This window comes from Pocillopora damicornis, chromosome 11, assembly GCF_964200805.1.
Source record: "Pocillopora damicornis chromosome 11, jaPocDami1.2, whole genome shotgun sequence".
Classification (NCBI taxonomy): Eukaryota; Metazoa; Cnidaria; class Anthozoa; order Scleractinia; family Pocilloporidae; genus Pocillopora; species Pocillopora damicornis.
In genome coordinates this window covers 15,695,588-15,718,166 of record NC_142680.1, presented here as the reverse complement: position 1 = coordinate 15,718,166, position 22,579 = coordinate 15,695,588, and the positions used below count along the sequence as shown (strand labels likewise).

The window sequence follows — 22,579 nt, the reverse complement described above, 5'->3', positions numbered from 1 at the left end:
TGGTTTTCCATGTTTTCTATATACCACATAAGGCACGTACATGCATTTCTCGTTGCTTTGTTTATATCTGTTCCACAGTTCATACGGTTCTCGTGATAGTCAATAGCCTCCGCTTTCTCAGTCGAGCCTCGCATCACGAAAGCACGAAAGACTGTTTGAAACGGCAGGGTTCCTTACAGTCGTTGTTGACATGTTCACTTCAATTCCGACACGTTCGTTGACGACCATAATAAACTTTCAGATTTTCAGATACGTATCCGAGCTGAATCAAACTCTCATGATCAAAAATAAACAATACATTTTATCCAAACAGCGCAAATTTTAAGCTTCTTCTCGGCAGTTTCTACTTCGTCAGGTCATGATTTCGCTTTTGTTAATAAATACAAGCATAAAATGGCTTCTAACAATGAGATGCTTGTAAACCTTACCTTCGACAGAAAATATGAAAAGAGCACTCAGAAAGATTGTAAGTGAACCTGCCTCCATTACACAGGATGTCTTTTGTTGTCTTTCACATCGATCAGGCTGTTTTAAAGCGAATATATGCCGCCTTGTTCAACATAAAGAAGCGACTAGTCGATAGAACGAACTTCCGTGCTATGCCGACACTGCTCTGTAACAAGATGATCATTGCAAGGTATCGATTACGTGTCTTAAATAATTATTGACTAATGGGTCACGCATTTCCGTCGAGTTCGGAGTTTCGTTATTTTAGATTTTTCAATCGAAAACTGTCATAAACCCTCATCTTGATCACTATAAAGAAGGACTCCTGATACATTTGGAATTCCGTACGAGATGTACACTGTTAGGTCTTCGAATGCATTTTTCTGATGGAAAACCTTATCGATTTCCGCATAGTAACTTCTCAAACATTCATTCCTGTCAGAGTTTGAACTGTCAATTATTTTGTTTACCAACGTAATTCCGCGGAAACTATAATTAATGCTATTTCTTTACATCTTCGATAATTTATCCACACGCTTCAGAAGGTAAACGCTATTCTGCTCACTTGGAGCCGAAAAAAGGAGCAAAAGAAGGACTCATTATTAGTATTTCGATTAGCGACTTCGTCTACGATGTAGATTGTTTAAAAGCGCAAGAGGATTGGTTTTAATTCACGATGACAGTCAGATGAAAATGAACACTTTCCACCTCAGTCTACTACTTCCTTGTTCATTTTCCCATAACTATTTAAGCCTAATATCGTAATGCGAGCCAAGTTTAAGTTTCTTATCTAACTGTTTAAAAGGATAATACGCTTCTCTCGTGCACAAATTGGACGTGGAAATATAATCCGCACTTTGCTCTTGTTAAAACCATGGTAATAACAAGCTCATTATGATTGAATGCAAAATTCAAAGATGACCACTTTTCTAGAACACAAATCAGAAACGGGAATATAATCCTCACGTTGCTCCTTTAAAAAACGACAGGAACAAACTCATTTTGTTTGAAAGCAAACTTCAAGTATGACAGTTTTGCTGATGGCTCCTATTGATAGCGGGTTGCTTTTCAATCACTTGAAAGGACTACACCGAGCCTTAAAAATTTTAAAAAGTTGTCTGTCTGACTGAAAATGGGTAAAATTATATTTATGTGAAGAAAACGTACAAGAAAATTCCAAATAACAATCTCAGCGCTGCCTCAGCGCTGTACCCAGAATTAAACCGGAGATTCAGAAAAGGCCAACAGCGATTATTATACATTATCAAGAGAACAACTGAGTTGATACTCTCTTGAAAATATATAACGTTTATGAGACGATACTGGCTATCACTCCATATTACTGAGGGACCGCCTTAAAGGGAGGGGGGGGGAGCAGATTTTGGGGGATCGCATGGTTTTCATGAGAACAGAAGGAGGAGGATTCGGCCCCAATTGACAGGCACTAAGTGAGGGGGGGGGGAGGGGGACCATGAAAAAAAAAAGGAGAAAAATGTTTGAAGTGGTGGGCACCCTGCTATGTATTATGTATTACCACGCGAAAGATGTCGTTACAATATACTCTCTCTACTTAACGCTATATAAGCGGATTAACGATGACGTCATCAGTTGCTCTAAGCGGTTTAAAGATGACATCATCAGTTGCTATCTGGGCAGGTCCTAAGGAAACCCTTATCGAATTTCTTGATAAGCTCAGCTCAAGAAAACAAAAATGATCGAATCAAGCTTACGTACATGATTAGCCAGAGTCACAATTCCTTTCCTGATTTACTTCTGTTCAAAAAAGTAAAGGTATCTTGTCTGGTACGTTTACAATGCACTATTCTACCTTTCAGAAATATCTCAATAAGTAATTGTATATCCCTTTCGAGTTATTCCACCATTCTGATAACAAGAAAGCGTTTATTAAGTTTAATTGAAAAGGTACACCAAGAAACAAGTCCTGCTTTAAGTTCTTTTCAGAGACCAGAGATGAATTCTGGCGACGCCACGGGCCCAGGGGTTAACCCTTTCAATTTTTTGTTCTCACTGTTCTGCGAAACACGATACAGGGATCGCAAAATGATTTAGGTTTAAAAACAAAGCTAAGTCAATTACAGCGCTTGTTTTAAGACTACAATTAACTGTAACCACGCACGTATTAAGAAGACTATCATCAATGGGTTTCCAAATCAGCAAATTTCGCTTATCTCTGTAAGTAAATAATCTTAGACGCCCCCAAACACGTCACGTACTCGTATATGTAACGTTCGGAAAATGTCATGCTTTTAAAACACCTTTGTCACACCTATTAGAAACTTTACGATTGCTTCACAGTATGCGCGTGGGTCGAGAGTAGACATTGCATTTACCATGTGTATATTATGCAAGCTTATTTTCCCTACTTGTAAAAACTCCTTAACGAAGTCTGCTATTGTCGGAAGAAGCGCTCAGAATAATAATAAAACATGTTTCAGGTTATGATTTCAATTCGTGCAGTGCTGCTCACTAGCATCTAAACTAGTATCTAGTTTTAAAAAAGTACATGAGACGTAAGCATTGATATAGTGTCACTTGTATCCATGAAGTAACACTATCCTTTTGTTATGGCTGCAGAGAAGAGGGAGGGGGCATCATGAAATATTCCCTCGCCAACAGATAGGGATAAAATAAAATTAAAAAAAAAAAAAACGCCTGTACACTTTAAGGGAGTTTACATAAAAACTCCTTTGTCGCAACAAAATCTCCCTGCACCCCTCCCAGCGATATATAATTACCGGTCCCTAACCGAGTTCGAGGTCCAAGTTGTGAGTTGCGAACCGAGTTTCATCCATTATCCATTATTATAATTAAGTTCGGATATTCATCGGTTGAAAGAGCGTGCTCTATGTGAGTGTAGAGCATAGAGCTAAAGCTGTCACGCCATCTGGCAAATTGTACCATGTCTCTAGTTTTTCTTTTCTCTAGTTTCTCTAGAAGTGGGGAGAAATACTCAACTACATCTCACGTTTCTCCCTACACTTCTTTCGTGCTCTAGCCTCTTCCTTCGTGTTTTACAACAGAGCAGAGCACAGTCAAGTCTTCTCTATTTGTTAATTGGGAAAATGATAGTTCATAATATATTGTACGGACTGACCTTACAGTCAATTTTCAAACAGATTTAGTCTATTGTGCAATCATCCACTGTAAAGGCAAATTTTATGACAACACCTAAATACCTTCCTATCTCACGCGTAGTCGGCGAGTAAGCTACAGCGTTGTTGTTATTATTTATATCTATATGCGATTGTGTAACAATGAACTCCCTTAAAAAAAACTAGAAATCAACAATTAGAAAGTTCTATTTCCTCATATATTTCTTCATTTGATCCCCTCTTGTTTCCTTCCTCGGGAACCACGTTGTAATACCCAGCGTTCACGTGGCTCCCTTGTAAGGATTGGTATTCAGGGGGGACTCGTGTTTGTCCTTGCGAAGGCCTGGGGCGTAGCTCCATATATGACCCTGGTTCTGACGCATGCTGCTCAAGCGGAAAGACAGACTGGACAGTATCTCTACAGGTGGATTTCTTAGCAGTCGCTGGTCTGTTACTCGCCTGAGCTCTTTTAAGCCTCCATATCAATACACCAATAAAAAAAAGCAACACAAAAACAATGCATGACCACGCAATGTCACTGGCCCGAAAGATGCTCTGTACATCTGTTCAAAAAGAAAAGAAAATATACAGATAAATAGAGGTACACTGAGTGAAACAAATCCCTCGAAATCACATTATTGATTATTATGAAACATAATAAAAAAATATCAAACCCTTCTTCGTTAAAAAATAAGTCAAAACGAAATTCAAATTGAGTAAAAAAGGCAAGTCTAAAGTTATAAGTGGCATAGAGGTTGGCATTATTTGATCCTAGTGTTCTAATCTAAATTAATTGTAAATGATGGCCCGACGTCTTGTTTGTTTATTGTTTTGTTTGTTTGTTGTTGTTGTTGTTGTTTTTTTTCGTTTTGTCATTAGTCCTTGTCATTTTTACACTTATTAAGTATTTTGCCTCTTAATCGTTTCGTTTTATCATTTTTTTTTCGGTTGTAAACGCATTTGCTTAGATTTTGGCCCTCTGTAGGTTCCTCTGGTAATACACTAAAAGATAAGAAATAAAAAAAAATATAATTTAATTTCAAATTGAGGAGGCTCCACAGGGTTTTTTGTCAATGTTGGTGTACACGCCAGCGTAATATTTGCTTAAAAATTTTTATGATTTCGCTTTTCTATGTCACTAAATGTCATCAAAAGGCGATAAGCAAGGTTCGGAATATCGTTTGCTTTAGTAAATATTATCAAAATGATTTTCGTTATTTAGCTAAGGCTTCACGAAGGGAGGCGCTCGTGATAATTTGGCTTTGCCTTTGATTTTCTTCAGTTTGCCCCGCTGAAATCTCTTAAAAATTTACACAATTTGCAAAATATGTCCTGGCGATCATTTAAAAGTCGAAAAAAAGAGGGGTTACAAAGGATGTTTCTTTGCTACTTGCAATTTTGTGTTTTCTTCCGTTATTTCAAATTTAGCCTTACGAACTTTTCTTTTTATCAAGAGGCACTAGAAAATCTTAGGAAATTCCACCGATGGAAACACAATAAATCTTGCTTGAAAGATCCCTATTTTCTTTGTCGCAGAACATTACGTAATGGAATAGAACTTCGCCATAATCTGTATCTGAGCATTCGTAAACTTTCGATTCCGTCGCCTTTTAGCAATCTTTCCCACGGTGTTTTCTGTTTAATTGACCTCTTTTTTTCAGGCGTATAAGGCCTATGAATATTACGGGTGCAGTTGCTGAAAATTACAGATTCCATCCCAAAAAAACTGTATTGGGTTAAACTGTGATCGTATTGAGCCGCCATGTTTGTCTTGCATGTTGACACTTTTAAAGCTGGTGTTCGCACCCAGATTTCGCGCGGTCAAAAACCCCTGAAGAGCCTCCTTTAACGTTTCATGCAAAACTTGTTTGACATAGCACAGGCGGCTCAAGCTCTAGCTGTGAGATGATCATCTTGCAAAATAAGAGTCATGGCGAAATTATGAAGGTTGTAGGGGAATATTAACGACCGCCAGGAGCCCATTCCTGCCACCGCTCTTAGGAATAAAAAATACAATGAAATTCTCAACAAAAATACCTTACCTTACCTCCACAGTGCATCACTTGTTATTTGACCGCTTATTATGTTGAAAAGAGCCCACTTTGGCGAGTTATCCTTTTCTAGATTTACCACGTACATAAGAGAAGCCTAAGGCTGCACACTCCATTTCCAAACGCCCGATCCGAAAAGCGAAAAATCCAAGCTCAAAAGGACTGGGCGGCCACAAATCCATCGTAGAATCCAAGCACATATACTGTAGTTTAATTTCAATTCACTAAAGACTCAATCTTCTCTGTGAAACCGACGCTAAACAGCATTTTGCTTCAAAATTTTCCAGTTTTCTAACCCTGCCTTCTTTTCAATTTGAGCCTCGCCTCACTGTCACCTATCATCTACAAATTGTTTTAGAACCATGGGTGCCAAGTGACGGTGTGGTTCCCGGCAAGGCACAATTTGCAAATAAGGCAGGGTTATCATGCCAGTGTTCAACGGTCGTGTATCAGGGTGACTATGTAGGCGGGTCGTTAGAAACGTGTAAACTAGAAATTTTTGAGGCAAACTGCGGCTTAGCGTCGGTTTCACGGAGAAGATTGAGTTTAGTTTTTAGTGAATTGAAATGAAACTACAGTATATGTGCTTGGATTCTGTGATGGATTTGTGGCCGCCCGGTCATTTTGAGCTTGGATTTTCCGCTTCTCGGCTCGGGCGTCCGGAGATGGAGTGTGCAGCCTTTGGGCTTCTCTTATGTACGTAGTAACCTAGAAATGGATAACTCGTAAAAAATGGGTTCTTTTCAACATAGGGAGCGGTCAGATAACAAGCGATACATTGTGGAAGTAAGGTGAGATATTTTTTTATTGAGAATGTGATTGTATTTTATATTCCTAACATCGGTTGTAAAATATTCCAAAACAAACTTTTATAATTTCGCCATGACTCTTATTTCGTACGATCATCTCATATCTCACTGTGGACGCAGTTAAGTATCCAGAGACACTACCTACGCAATCAGATATAACTAGAAAGGATCAATTGTTTCTTGAACGTTGAAAGCGTTTAACATTGACAACACTTACTATTTTCTTCCATTCTGCTCTCTGACAAAGTTATTTTGTAAGTTGTAGATCCAAATGAGTTTGTGGCGTGACAGACATAATCTCCAAAGTCTGGATCATCAAGAGGAGTGATGATAACACTGTTGTTCATGACCTTGATGTTATGGCCATTTAAAGTTTGGCCATTCCTTGTCCAAGAGTAGTTAAATAGAATGTCACTAGTCGCGTGGCATAGCAAAGAACATGAAGTTTCCTTCGCACATAGAACTGATCTAGGGGAAACGTCTTTCATGATGCTGGGTGGCACTGAGTTTAAAAAGGAGGTAAAAAGGTAAGATTCAGCATCTTTCATATAGCCAAAAAATAAGAGTAGGTGGCCTTTGCAGGAGAACGTTTAATAAAAAACCTCCAATACTTTCTGAAAGCTGATAAGCATAGCTTCTACCCGTAATTTGAAAGTTCATGGGGTCCTGGGTTCGAATATTTCACTCATGAAATCTGACATCAATCGTATTTAGCTTCTGCTCGCTTAAAGGAAAAATTTCATTTTGTGGCCAGTCATACCACAGTTGATGATACTTACCAGCGATGATCACTGCTGTAGCTGTTCGGCGTTGGCCAAAAATGTTTGACGCTCTGCATTCATAAATGCCTCCGTCACTAGGTGCGACCTCTTGAATGACAAGAATGTGGTCATCGTTTCTGAACTGAGCCCGTGGTATACTGGTATTTCCATTTTTACTCCATATAACAGAAGGCTTAGGATCTCCAGTAGCCTCACATGTTAATACTACCACATCGCCGACTTGAAAAATGGTTCTTTCCGGTAGGTCTTTTACGGCGGGCTCGCCTAGTAGAATTTCACTAAGTTAGCGGCAGTTTTTACAACAATAACAAAACGGAAGGATCCTTTTCTCAGAGAGAAAAAGAAATTACCCGGGATCTACCTTTTAAAGGGCATATAAAATAAGGGTCTCAATGAATTTGAATGCGAGAGCCTAACAAACGGGACGTCTTTCAGAGAAAATAAAGAAACTAGTACTCCGTGATTTATTGCCTAAAGGGTTGTTGAAGTAGCTGTTCATTATTCATAATTTCGAGTTGGTTGAAAATTTGTCGTTTCAGTGACAAACGAATTCTATGAACTTTACCTTTGGTTTCAATCGTTACGAAGTTACTAGAAAAGTACACCATCTGCAATAAAAAAAAGCAGGAAGAAAGAAATCATCCATAAAACTCTAAGATTTTTTCTGTACCCAAAGTATTTTTACTTGTTCCCCATCGTGCAATTGAAATCAAAGGCGTCAATGAAGATTACATCTGACGGACCGATTGACTGACTGATTGGCCGAAAAGTGGCACGTAACTTGCTAAGCGATGGTTGAATGTAATGCGAGTGAAACAAGATTGAATTTTGTCCTAGAAATTTGCATTTTCAAAAGAGGACGTTCGTCACTTTACCTTCTCTATAAAAGCTCTGAGAAACACTCTGTAATTGGTATTTGGCTGGAGTGGTTTGTTAAGAAAGACCTCCCCATCACTGCCTCTCCTATTTCTTGGTTTACTGCTTGAATGTCCTCCATCTCCAACAACAAATTTTCGGAACACATTAAAGTCCTGCCCTCTAAACTGAAAAGTGATATATGCTGCAGGAACCGGAGATTTGTGGGCCTCTTCATACGTCATTAAATCCTTCGGTGTTAAACTCTCAGGTGAGTTAACCACACCAGTATAGTCCAAGCTGTATCTTATAACGATGACTTGAAAGAACCTGTGAAGTAGGATGTTCATTGATTCCGCATAAAGCTTAGAAGATTTGCAAATTCTTCACTTAAAAAAGAAAAAAGAGTTGAATAAAAGGGCTCATACTTTGCATTCCCTGGAAAGCGTGGTAATGTTATGTTTGCTGTTATGCCTTCTCCACTTGGAATCTGAGAGAAGGAAGGTGGAGATGGTGTTTCTTTTGACCACGTTTGGGATAATTTCAAACCTGTGCAAGCAAAAGAAAGGACCGAACTTACACCCACATTGAAAATAAAAACTCAATAGGTTAGTAATCTGGCTACACTGTGTCATTGGGACGCAGGCAACGAAAATGCTGAACACTTTGCCGTGTTTGTTAAGGTTTAGGATAAGGACAAGGTACGGGACACAAAAAAAATTATATAACTTGATGAAAACTCTGCAACAGATCATTAGTTTCACTTTTCCAACCTACTTTTTGTTTGAGCGACTATAGCTTTGCTGTAGGGTCCAGGCCCTGCCACAGTGTAACCTCTAACGGACACTTCATACTTTGCGCACATCCAGAAGCCAGTCAGTAATACACTTGATTTGGTTGTGTTTATCGCATGAAAGGTAAAGTCAACCTTCAAACAGCTCTCCTTTAACTCGAGACGGACTTCATAAAGTTTAATAACGCCATTTGCCGCCTCTTTAGGAAGTTCTGCCCAAGTGATTTTGTTTGTCGTATAGTTTACTTCACTAGATGAAACATTTTCTGCTCCGCGACTTGGTTCTAATGGAGGAAAACCATATAGTAACAGTTTCACATTTAGTTATCGGTGAGTACGAAACGCTCCATCATAGAATGTTAGTTTAAAATCAAATGATCTCTTGCAACTGATTCAAAGCGTATCAAAACCATTACGCTGCAGTGAACAGAAAACAGGGTGCATAAATTCTAGAATTTTTTTTTTTTTTACCACAGCTTCATCTTGCACTTCGAATTATAGTATTTAAGAACAGACGGCGAAACAAAGGAAACTAAAAGTATATCATGACTAAGAGAAATGATCGTTTCTAATTTGAAAGAATCGACAAAACAGACTGTACACAAATGTATGCATCGTTGCATACCCTTACAGTTGGCAAGATAGTGTATACCTGCATCATTCGTACCCCTGCACATTCTTTGTTTTACGAGCACAATTTTAAAGCCTCAAACCAAAACAAAAAAAAAAAGTTTGCTGACAATGAAATTGCACCTCGTCCTTCGTACCCATCATATATTTTAACCAATTTGCCTTCTTCACCTGTTCTTTTTTCAAAGTAGTGATTGGAGTGACGTAATGGAAGAGTGACTATTTAAGACTGCAACAAGTGGAAGCCCAGTCATTGTTCTTTCTCTATGGCTTAAGGAAACAAGTTACTTACGTGCGTACACACAATAAATCAATCTCAAAGTTAGACTTTACCACAACCTGGGCAACACTTGCTAGTCCATTTCAAAAAATGGGAAATGCTAACATTCTAATGCTGTTGTTTTTAAAGATAATGTAGCTTCCGGTGGCCCACAGAGTTTTACAGGTTACATCAAGATGTTAAAAAGTAAATCATCATGAATTTTAGCAACTTTCATAAAGTTTACTTCGTCAATCTTCCGTCACCCTATTTTCACGAAAGCTTGTATCACCAGATATTATACTGTCGCAAAATCTGTGAACGAGAACTTGGCAAAAGGAAACTTCCACTGTCTTATAAATCCTTTAACAGTTACCCACTCTCAAGAGGACAAACGCCTTTTATATTGAATTTTGCAACACGATCAAAACCAATAAAAAATCCTCGGAGACTATGAAACACTCAGTATCAACGAGTAATGTTTATGTGTCCATGGGAAAATACTGCTATGTAAAGAAACAAATCTTCCATAAAGGGATGGACATTGTTGCTGATATGATGCGATTAAATGCAAGAACAAACACAATAAAAGTAACAATAACAGCACAGATGTTGACATAAAACTTACTGTCTTCCAGTGTCTCTACAACCTGGCCAACACTTGCTGGTCCATTCCCAAAAGCAGTAAATGCTAACACTCCAATGCTGTAGTTTGTAAACTCATTCAGATGATCTAAAGTGACTGTTTGTCTTTTATTCTGTTGCGCTTTGGTGATATTGAGAAACTTGGCGGCCATGTCACCATTTGGTAAGGCTTGATAATTCACTTTATATCCTTTGATAATTCCATTTCGATCATCAGCAATGACAGGATCCCAAGAGACAAAGATACTTATAGAAGATGTCGCACTAACTGTAACAGCTTGTGGTGCATTACTTGGTACTAAAGGCAAAATCATGAAGTTAAAAAAGTACATCTTCGATTAATCATATCAGCAACAATTTTTGAGTTTACACTCTCACTCTTTTAAGTTCGTTGGCCACAGTAGGATTCTCTAGGGGAGAAAATGTGAGTATTATCTGATTAAAGGTTTAAGTTAAAGACTTTACAAATTCACTTGATAGCAATCGTGAAAATGTAGCTTTAACTATTTTTTCGTGCATTTGAAGAAGTACTTCTCAATATTGAAACGAGACTGACAATAAAAAGATTATTTCCAATGCCTTCTTTGTTTATCGTTACAAATAAATCAGTACATGAAACATTGAACATCGTTTCAAAACAATGTTTCAGGCTTACAGCCAAATTTATTAATTTGATTTGAAAGGAAACTTAAATGAAATCATTTAGTCAAACTCGCAATGTATCAATTATTATTATTATCATTATCATCATTATGCGTGGCATGTTTTGGAGTATCGCAGGCTTCTGGCTTCAGATAACCTGGAGATCTCTAACTTTAAGCGAACACAATTTAAATGAACACAATTTCAGCGTGTCGTGTCATTTCCCTGGCTTGAAAATTGCGCATAATCTTATCTGAATAAACTATCTGGAGCTTCGATTTGAAGCTTTCCAACTTCGAGGAGGACTGAATGCCATGTCACGTCAGGCGAGGAAGCTGAAAGTAAAATAGACAGAACAGATGAATAAGGATATTTTGGAGCGCAAGAAAAAAGCGCAGGAGCTTATTTCTTCAGAGAATCCTCCTTGCAACGAGAATGGAAGGAAAATAGGATATATTGACGTTATGAAGGAGTTGTGGGATGATATGGGGTAAAAGAATTTACAATTGAAGAGCCAAAATCTACGGGACCAGGCATCGAGGTTGGAGAAAATAAGAAATAATGGAACAGATCTATCCATCAGAGAGAGAAGTGTCGAGGATCCAGGGAACATCACATCTACAAGTGAATATTCTAGTCAGGAAAATATTGAAAATGAAAGTCAAAACAACCAAAATAGAGAAAGTGGAAATGCTAATTCTCCAACAAGAAGCCTGAATTTGCATAGCGCAGAGCCGCTGCAAATCCCAATGGAAAGCAGAGTTACAATGAGCGATTGGCCGAATGTGTCTGATGATGTTCCTGAGTGTCTACCTACTTATGCGACTGTCAACTTGCCAGGATCGGTCGACTGGGGCCGAAGTTCCGACGGGGAAATGATAACAATCACCACTGCTACGATCGATGATGCGTATAATGAAATAACAACATGGAGAAAAAACACCTTCTTGGTTCCGTGTGGTAAAACTGGTCGTGACTTTATTGACCAGTTAACGAAGCTTATTGACGACTGGAACAATAGATCACCCATGCAACACCTTGCGCTAAAAGCCGCTATTGTTCTCCTCGCTACTGCGCTACAAAAGCCTGGTCAGCGGTCAAAAGCAAAGGAACATCAAAAATGTCTTGAGAAACGGTTAACACTGTGGAGAAATGGCGAGATCGAGTCTCTATTACGCGAAGGGAGAATGATCCAACTGCGCTTATTAAAGTCGAACAAATATGATCTACCAAATAAAACGCGCATTTTTGCAAAGCTGGTCATGGAGGGCCACATTAATTCGGCCCTACGATATCTCAGTGAGGATGATAGTGGAGGAGTATTACCGCTGATTGATGATGTTGTGAGGCAACTAAGAGAAAAAAACCCTGATGCGCAGAGGGCTAAACTAGGGTCACTGTTGTTCGGGCCCGTGGAAGACATGCCTGACTCAGTGTACTGAGAAATCATTGGAGAGTTTGTAAGAGAAGCGGCATTGAGAACTAAAGGGTCTGGCGGCCCTTCGGGTGTGGACGCCAATGGTTTTAAGAGGATCTTGGCAAGCAAGTCTTTTAAGAGATCAAGTATCAACCTATGTGAGTCCATTGCTACACTCACAGGAAGGCTGTGCACAGAATTTGTTGATCCGCTGACCATTGAGCCTATCTTAGCCAGTCGCCTTATTCCGCTTGACAAAGGCAATGGCGAGGTTCGCCCAATCGGCGTGGGCGAGGTGATTAGAAGAATAATAGGCAAATGCGTCACTAGAGTTGTAAAACAAGATGTGATCAACGCAAGCGGGGCCATGCAAGTGTGCGCTGGTCAGAAGAGTGGAGGGGAAGCCGCAATACATGCCATGCGCAATATCTTTGAAGCCGATGAAACTGATGCCGCCTTACTAGTTGACGCCTCAAACGCCTTCAATTCACTAAACAGAGCGGCTGCGCTGAATAACATCAGAGTGCTATGCCCATTGATCGCCACATATGGTGGTAGTGAACTCAAATCTGCAGAAGGAACCACACAGGGAGACCCCTTAGCTATGTCAATGTATGCAATCAGCTTACAACCGTTAATATCGCTACTTCATAACCTTAGCACTGCGAAGCAATGCTGGTTCGCGGATGATGCTACTGGAGCAGGCGCCCTAGAAGAGGTCAAACAATGGTGGGACGAGTTGAGGCAGGCTGGTTCGCCCCTTGGATATTATCCCAATCCCAAGAAGTGTTGGCTTGTTGTTAAGCCGGAAAAGGAAGGTCGCGCAAAGGAAATGTTCGCAGAGACTGGTATTAACATCACCACCGAGGGGCGCAAACACCTGGGCGCTGCGCTGGGCTCACGGTCCTATCTTGAGCATAGCATTATGTGGGTGGCAAGGTAGAAGATTGGGTGGGAGAAGTGACGAGGTTGGCGGAGTTTGCAAGATCTCAGCCACAAGCTAGTTATGCAGCATTCACATTTGGGCTTAGACATCGGTGGACGTACTTTATGAGGATATTGCCGGATATCGAGACCTCACTGCAGCCCTTAGAGCGTGCAATCTCGGATGTGCCTATACCATCGCTCATAGAAAGTAACTGTTCTGAGGCAGAGCGTGATCTAGTAGCATTGCCGGTGCGTATGGGTGGTCTTGGGCTCATAAATCCATCTGATAGTGCGGATGCGGAGTACTCAGCCTCTATTAGAGTAAGTGCTCCACTTGTAAGCAAGATAGAGGCGCAATCCCATGAGATCCCAGATGAAGCCGAGGTACAACGACTGGTATACACCACCCGAAAAGAAAAGGATGATGGGCTAAAAGAAGAGCTTGAGGTTTTAATACACGTTATTATATCGCTGGCAGCACCCGTGGGGAATATGAAGCAAATCCTGTGTTCTGATTGGCTAACCGGGTGGGCAAGATGAGCCCATCCTGCGTGCTCGGGATTGCCCGCTTTGACCCCGCTCAAGGAAAGGCTTAGGTGGAACGGACTTGCAAAGTTCGCAACTGTTGAACAATGTAGCGATGTAGTCGCAAAAAGTAGCAGAAGACAGTAAAACAAAGAAAACAGAAGACTCTCCTAGGTATATTGTGCTGCAACAGTTGCGTCTCTTTCCCGGCTTTCAAATTCCACATATCATTCTTAAGTCTTTTTAAAGCGAAATCTTTTTCCTCTACCAGAAATTCTTTATTAGTAGGCTTGTTTGGTCAAGATGGCTGGATATGAGTCCTGTTGTTTTATTTCGTTTTTATGGACCTTAAATTTATTCAGGTCCACAAAAACGCAGAAAAGACCTCGGTCAACATGCATTTCACTGTTGTTTGACCCCTTCTTTTTCTGCAAAATGAAGACCTTATCAATAACGTCTATTTCAACGTCTCATAAGGCGTAGCGAGCGACATCATGTATTTCGTGGCCTGACGAAGCATCTTCGCGAAGATCTCCGTTTTGAAATTTTTCTCTTTCCCTTCTTCCCTTTCCCTTAAGTTCCAGGTCATTTGGCTGACGTATCATTGGTCATTTCGTTAACGTCATTGGCATACAATTTCACTAACATCTCTATGCAGTTTTCTTTTCTTCGAAATAGCGACAGTTAAAATGTTGTAAGAAAATTGACAGTGCTGCCGATATGATGCAATTAGAAGCAAGAAGAAACACAATAAAAGTAACAATAACAGCACAGATGCTGACATAAAACTTACTGTCTTCCAGTGTCTCCACAACCTTCCCAACGCTTGCCGGTCCATTTCCAAAAATAGTAAATGCTAACACCTCAATGCTGTAGTTTGTAAACTCATTTAGACCAACTAAAGTCACTGTTTGTCTAATATTCTGTTTCTCATTAGTAATATTGAGAATCTTGGCGACGATGTAACAATTTGGTAATGCTTGATAATTCACGATGTATCCTTTGATAATTCCATTTCGATCATCAGCAATAACAGGATCCCATGAGACGGAGATACTTCTAGAGGATGTAACACTAACTGTAACAGCTTGTGGTGTATTACTTGGTTCTAAACACAAAATCATGAAATTACAAAGTACATCTAACATTAAATATATCGACGACGTTTTTTAAGTCTAAACTTTCAATCTTTCATGTTATTGCAATTCCAGGAGTTAATAAATGATGTTTAAGAGAACCATCTTTACAAGTTGTCAAAGAAGCTGTGAACAGTTTCCAAACGAATGCGTTCGCATTGAAAATAAACAAATAAAAGAATGAAAAATAATTCAATAATTTTAACAAAAAACAAAACCCTGGAAACAAACTAGAACGGAAGGAATGTTGCCTACCACTTTTTGGTACACAGAGATTTTGCATAAAAAGTAATAGGCTCCGAAGTAAATAACATTACTAACAAAAATCCGGAATAGCTTAACTAATAACAGAAAATAAAATAGAAAGGCTGGACAAATATAAAACACTCAGTATCCCAAAGTACTGTTTCTGCGTTCAACGTGATTTAATTAAATGCAAGAACAAACATAATAAAAGTAACAATAACAGCACAGATGTTGACATAAAACTTACTGTCTTCCAGTGTCTCTACAACCTGGCCAACACTTGCTGGTCCATTCCCAAAAGCAGTAAATGCTAACACTCCAATGCTGTAGTTTGTAAACTCATTCAGATGATCTAAAGTGACTGTTTGTCTTTTATTCTGTTGCGCTTTGGTGATATTGAGAAACTTGGCGGCCATGTCACCATTTGGTAAGGCTTGATAATTCACTTTATATCCTTTGATAATTCCATTTCGATCATCAGCAATGACAGGATCCCAAGAGACAAAGGTACTTTTAGAAGATGTCGCACTTACTGTAACAGCTTGTGGTGCATTACTTGGTACTAAAGGCAAAATCATGAAGTTAAAAAAGTACATCTTCGATTAATCATATCAGCAACAATTTTTGAGTTTACACTCTCACTCTTATAAGTTCGTTGGCCACAGTAGGGTTCTCTAGGGGAGAAAATGTGAGTATTATCTGATTAAAGGTTTAAGTTAAAGACTTTACAAATTCACTTGATAGCAATCGTGAAAATGTAGCTTTAACTATTTTTTCGTGCATTTGAAGAAGTACTTCTCAACATTGAAACGAGACTGACAATAAAAAGATTATTTCCAATGCCTTCTTTGTTTATCAGTGCAAATAAATCAGTACATGAAACATTGAACATCATTTCAAAACAATGTTTCAGGCTTACAGCCAAATTTATTGATTTGATTTGAAAGAAAACAAATGAAATCATTAAGTCAAACTCGCAATGTATCAAGGGTAAGTGCCAAGACAGGGAAGTGTTTCAAAGTTCTAGTCGATTCGTAACCTTGCCGTTTTAGGAAACATTCAAAAGACATAGTTGATAAATAAAAAACACAAAGATAAGTACTTAACACCGAAATCTGTATCTTTTGTCAGCGAAATAAGTTGAAAACAAACAGTTGGTGATAGTATAGGATCAAAATCTTAACGACTGATAAAAACTGACTAAACGAAACGGCCTCGTAAGTTATTGCTCGGATGATTGAAATCATTATTAACATTTTTATTATTATTATTATTATCATTATCATTATCATTATCATTATCATTATCATTATCATTATCATTATCATTATCATTATCATCATCATCATCATCATCATCATCATTATCATTATTATTATTATTATTATTATTATTATCAGTATTATTATTATCTTTATCATTATCATCATTTTCATTATTATAATTATTATTATTATAAAAAATCACAGTCTATTGCTTGATTTGGCGGAGAGTGCCAGGGCAGGAGAAATTCTCCCGGCCAGAGGTGCCTACTAATGAAAGTCAACATGAGGGAGACGTCTAGCTCATGACACGTCGCTACTACGTTTTGTAAGGCGTTTTAATACACGTTATTATATCGCTGGCAGAACTCGTGGGGAATATGAAGCAAATCCTGTGTTCTGATTGGCTAACCGAGTGGGCAAGGTGAGCTCATCCTGCTTGCTCGGGATTGCCCGCTTTGACCCCGCTCAAGGAAAGACTTAGGTGGAACGGACTTGCAAAGTTCGCAACTGTTGAACAATGTCGGCGATGTAGTCGCAAAAAGTGGCAGAAGGCAATAAAATAAAGAAAACAGAAGACTCTCCTAGGTACATTGTGCTGCAACAGTTGCGTCTCTTTCCCGGCTTTCAAATTCAGCATATCATTCTTGAGTCTTTTTAAAGCGAAATCTTTTTCCTCTACCAGAAATTCTTTATCAGTAGGCTTGTTTGGTCAAGGTGGCTGGATATCAGTCCTGTTGTTTTATTTCGTTTTTATGGACCTTAAATTTATTCAGGTCCACAAAAACACAGAAAAGACCTCGGTCAACATGGATTTCACTGTTGTTTGACCCCTTCTTTTTCAACAAAATGAAGACCTTATCAATAACGTCTATTTCAACGTCTCATAAAGCGTGGCGAGCGACATCATGTATTTCGTGGCCTGACGAAGCATTTTCGCGAAGGTCTCCGTTTTGTATTTTTTCTCTTTCCCTTCTTCCCTTTCCCGAATTTTCCAGGTCATTTGACTGACGTATCATTGGTCATTTCGTTAACGTCATTGGCATACAATTTCACTAACATCTCTTTTCAGTTTTCTTTTCTTCGAAATAGCGACAGTTAAAATGTTGTAAGAAAATTGACAGTGCTGCCGATATAATGCAATTAGAAGCAAGAAGAAACACAATAAAAGTAACAATAACAGCACAGATTATGGGAAATAAAACTTACTGTCTTCCAGTGTCTCCACAACCTGCCCAACGCTTGCCGGTCCATTTCCAAAAATAGTAAATGCTAACACCTCAATGCTATAGTTTGTAAACTCATTTAGACCAGCTAAAGTCACCGTTTGTCTATTATTCTGTTCTTGATTAGTAATATTGAGGATCTTGGCGACCAGGTAACCATTTGGTAATGCTTGATAATTCACGATGTATCCTTTGATAATTCCATTTCGATCATCAGCAATAACAGGTTCCCATGAGACGGAAATACTTCTAGAGGATGTAGCACTAACTGTAACAGCTTGTGGTGTATTACTTGGTTCTAAACACAAAATCATGAAATTACAAAGTACATCTAACATTGAATATATCGACGACACTTTTTAAGTCTAAACTTTCAATCTTACATGTTATTGCAATTTCAGGAGTTAAAAAATGATGTTTAAGAGAACCATCTTTACAAGTTGTTAAAGAAGCTGTGAACAGTTTCCAAACGAATGCGTTCGCACTGAAAAATAAACAAATAAAAGAATGAAAAATAATTCAATAATTTTCACAAAAACAATACCCTCGAAACAAACTAGAACGGAAGGAATATTGCCTACTACTTTTTGGTGCACAAAGATTTTGCATAAAAAGTAAGAAGCTCTGAAGTAATTAACATTACCAACAAAAATCCGGAATACCTTAAAAGAATAAAAGGAAATATATTCAGAAGACTTAGCCTTTAGCGGCCACTGGATTTTAGGGTTACAAAGTACATCTCAATTTTCGCAACTTTTATAAAGTTTACTTCGTCAATCTTGTACGTCAATGTATTCTCAAGAAGGCTTGTACGACCAAAATGTGAGTTGTTGGAAATGCCGTGAAAGAAAACTTCCACTGCTGAAAGAGACCCTGAGAGTTACCTACTGTCAACAACATATATGCCTTTTGCTATCTGTTACATTAATACTTTGCACCAAATATGAGAACATCAAAAATAAAATAGAAAGGCTGGAAAAATACAAAACACTCAGTATCCCAAAGTACTGTTTCTGCGTCCAATATGATTTCATTAAATGCAAGAATAAACACAATAAAAGTAACAATAACAGCACAGATGCTGGCATAAAACTTACTGTCTTCCATTGTCTCCACAACCTGGACAACGCTTGCTGGTCCATTTCCGAAAGCAGTAAATGCTAACACTCCTATACTGTAGTTTGTAAACTCATTCAGATTATCTAAAGTGACCATTTGTCTATAATTCTGTTCCTCATTAGTAATATTGAGGATCTTGGCGACGATGTAACCATTTGGTAAGGCTTGATAATTCACGATGTATCCTCTGATAATTCCATTTCGACCGTCAGCAACGATAGGATCCCATGAGACGGAGATACTTCTAGAGGATGTCGCACTAACTGTAACAGCTTGTGGTGCATTACTTGGTTCTAAACACAAAATCATGAATTTACAAAGTACATCTAACATTGAATATATCGACGACATTTTTTAACTCTAAACTTTCGATCTATCATGTGATTGCAATTTCAGGAGTTAATAAATAACGCTTAAGAGAACTATCTTTACAAGTTTCGAAGAAACTGTGAACAGTTTCCAAACGAATGCGTCCGCATTTATAGAAAAATAAACAAATAAAAGAATGAAAAATAATTCAATAATTTAACAAAAAACAAAAAACAAAACCCTCGAAACAAACTAGAACGGAAGGAATATTGCTTACTACTTTCTGGTACACAAAGATTTTGCATAAAAAGTAAGAGGCTCAGAAGTAAACAACATTACTAACAAAAATCCGTAATAGCTTAAAAGAAGAAAAGGACATATATATTCAGAAGACTTAGCCTTTGGCGGCCACTGGATTTTAGGGTACAAAGCATTTACAAAGTACATCTCAATTTTTGCAACTTTTATAAAGTTTACTTCGTCAATTTTGTACGTCAATATATTTTCGAGGAGGCTTGTAAGACTAGAAGTTGAACTGTCGCAAAGAGCCTTTGAAAGGGCAACTTGCGGATAAGTAACTCCGTAGACTTCTGATAACGACGGATTTCACGGAGTGCAACTGTGCCTGGTCTGTAACGGTGAGGTTTCTTCACGCCACCCGTAGCGGGAGCACTCTTGCGGGCCGCCTTAGTGGCTAACTGTTTACGAGGAGCTTTCCCACCTGTTGATTTCCGGGCGGTTTGCTTGCTACGAGCCATAGCCAACAAGATTGGACGCTTCAGTCTAGTAATCTTCAGAAAATTTTACGCTTTTCTCGCGATCTCCAGTGACAAAACCGATTTTATAACAAGCGCTCAACGATCCGATTGGTTATCCAAAGTTTGCTTGTGATTGGCTGCGGTGAATTTCTTTGTTCGGGTACTCTTTTTTTCCGAGGACGAGGCGGAAAGTAAATTTTAGTAAACTCTGACCTGCAATTTTTCTCGAAACTGCCCTCGGTTTTCAGTCGCTCGCCTTCAGTGAGTACTCTCGAAAAAGTAATAAACTAATTAGTGAGTGAGTGAGTGAGACTGAATTTGACCATGGATTACTTTGAAGGTGCGCTAAGAGTTACCTACTGTCAACAACATATACGCCTTTTGCTATCTGTTACATTAATACTTTGCACCAAACATAAGAAAATCGAAACTAAAATAAAAAGGCTGGACAAATATAAAACACTCAGTATCCCAAAGTACTGTTTCTGCGCCCAATATGATTTAATTAAATGCAAGAACAAACACAATAAAAGTAACAGTAACAACACAGATGCTGGCATAAAACTTACTGTCTTCCAGTGTCTCCACAACCTGGACAACGCTTGTTGGTCCATTTCCGAAAGCAGTAAATGCTAACACTCCTATACTGTAGTTTGTAAACTCATTCAGATGATCTAAAGTGACTGTTTGTCTTTTATTCTGTTGCGCTTTGGTGATATTGAGAAACTTGGCGGCCATGTCACCATTTGGTAAGGCTTGATAATTCACTTTATATCCTTTGATAATTCCATTTCGATCATCAGCAATGACAGGATCCCAAGAGACAAAGATACTTTTAGAAGATGTCGCACTAACTGTTACAGCTTGTGGTGCATTACTTGGTACTAAAGGCAAAATCATGAAGTAAAAAAAGTACATCTTCGATAAATCATATCAGCAACAATTTTTGAGTTTACACTCTCACTCTTATTAGTTCGTTGGCCACAGTAGGATTCTCTAGGGGAGAAAATGTGAGTATTATCTGATTAAAGGTTTAAGTTCAAGACTTTACAAATTCATTTGATAGCAATCGTGAAAATGTAGCTTTCGCAATTTTTTCGTGTATTTGGAGTACTTCTCATTATGGAAACGAGGCTGACAATAAAATGATTATTTCCAATGCCTTCTTTGTTTATCGTTGCAAATAAATCAGTACGTGAAATATTGAACATCATTTCAAAACCATGTACCAGGCTAACAGCCAAATAAATTGATTTGATTTGAAAGAAAACTTAAATGAAATCATTAAGTCAAACTCGCAATATATCAAGGGTAAGTTCCAAGATAGGGAAGTGTTTCAAAGTTCTAGTCCATTCGTAACCTTGCCGTTTCAGGATGCATTCCAAAACATAGTTGGTAAATGAAAAACACAAAGATAAAGACTTGACGCCGGAATCTGTATCTTTCGTCAACGAAAGCACTTGAAAGCAAACAGTTGGCTTAGTATAGTAACAAGATCTCAACGACGGATAAGAACAGACCAAACGAAACGGCCTTGTCGTGACAAATTATTTTTATTATTATCATTATTATTATTATTATCATGAAAAATCACAGTCTACTGCTTGATTTGGCGGAGACTGCCAGGGCAGGAGAAATTCTTCCGATCAGCTATAGGAGGAAATAGCGTAAATGAAGCAAGAGTTGGAGAAAATTTCTCAAAAAATAGAAAACGCAGAAGAGCAAAGGCTTCGTCGAGAAGAGCCTAAAACGAGCAGAAGTCATGATGAGAAAGGATGCTATTACTACATATGATAGCAGAGTCATTGGCCTTTCCACAAGAAATTCTTTATTAGTAGGCTTGTACAAACGAGGATACTATCAATAACGTGTATTTCAACGCCTCATAAATTGTAGCGCGCGATCTTTCGCTTTTGGGTCTTAGGTCGTCGGTCCACGGTTGAGTAAGGTCTTCGGTTCTTAGAAACCTCCACTACCGGAGCTATCGAGGTTATAACCGACCAGACAAAACAAACAAGTACTCATGCTTGGAAGGCGAATCTGTTGCGAATAGAACCAATTATTTCACATGATAACGAATCGCAAAGCTATGACAAACCGTTTGGGTTTATTCGATTAGATACATTGGAAAATCCCAAGCTAGTTAAGATGTTTGATCTGAGAAAAAGTTAACGTGCTACGTACGATGATTCATTTGGTCATCAATGGCAGCAACTAAAAGATTCAAATCAGCAAAGTAACACTTCTTAAGAAAGTTGGAAACAGAATTTGGTGACTTGTTGCGATTTTAAGATCTCATCAATAATAACCCTTTTGTTCTAGCCAAAAATCTTTCGAAGGCTCAGCTGGGCACTGAGGAAATTGCAGCCGTTTCACTAGTGACCAGTTCGCTAATGGTCAAGGTGGTTTCCCTAATGTTCCAGGTCATTTGGCTGACGTATCATTAGTCATTTCGTTAACCCTTTAACGTCATAGGCACAAAATATCACTAACATCTCTATCTAGTTCTCTTTTCTTCGAAATAGCGACAGTTAAAATGTTGTAAGAAAATTGACAGTGCTGCCGATATAATGCAATTAAAAGTAAGAACAAATACAATAAAAGTAACAATAGCACAGATGCTGGCAT

The 22,579-nt window shown here is 38.5% G+C and overlaps 2 protein-coding genes and 1 pseudogene across 10 annotated transcripts in view; 1 reads left to right on the top strand and 2 right to left on the bottom strand.

The window, feature by feature from the left end:
- Positions 1–650, bottom strand: part of LOC113683250 (protein sidekick-1-like) — a 51,567-nt gene extending 50,917 nt beyond the window's left edge. For all 9 annotated transcript variants that reach the window (XR_016181091.1, XR_016181092.1, XM_089187361.1 and 6 more), the window contains exon 1: positions 429–650. Coding sequence is in view for 7 of the 9 variants with exons in the window: in XM_089187361.1 (XP_089043487.1) it covers positions 429–486 (58 nt within the window). In the remaining 2 variants the exon portion in view is untranslated. The remainder of the gene's footprint in view (positions 1–428) is intronic.
- Positions 651–2,204: 1,554 nt separating this feature from the next.
- Positions 2,205–22,579, bottom strand: part of LOC149037789 (protein sidekick-1-like) — a 34,557-nt gene continuing 14,182 nt past the window's right edge. The window contains exons 9-21 of the mRNA XM_089187371.1: positions 20,521–20,835; positions 18,863–19,177; positions 17,749–18,063; positions 15,525–15,839; positions 14,689–15,003; positions 10,368–10,682; positions 8,835–9,134; positions 8,486–8,606; positions 8,078–8,387; positions 7,768–7,810; positions 7,200–7,466; positions 6,638–6,922; positions 2,205–4,123 (exon numbers count right to left, since the gene is read on the bottom strand). Of these exons, the coding sequence (XP_089043497.1) occupies positions 3,750–4,123; positions 6,638–6,922; positions 7,200–7,466; positions 7,768–7,810; positions 8,078–8,387; positions 8,486–8,606; positions 8,835–9,134; positions 10,368–10,682; positions 14,689–15,003; positions 15,525–15,839; positions 17,749–18,063; positions 18,863–19,177; positions 20,521–20,835 (3,590 nt within the window). The 3' untranslated portion in view covers positions 2,205–3,749. The remainder of the gene's footprint in view (positions 4,124–6,637; positions 6,923–7,199; positions 7,467–7,767; positions 7,811–8,077; positions 8,388–8,485; positions 8,607–8,834; positions 9,135–10,367; positions 10,683–14,688; positions 15,004–15,524; positions 15,840–17,748; positions 18,064–18,862; positions 19,178–20,520; positions 20,836–22,579) is intronic.
- LOC149037790 (uncharacterized) lies at positions 11,497–14,052 on the top strand (annotated as a pseudogene).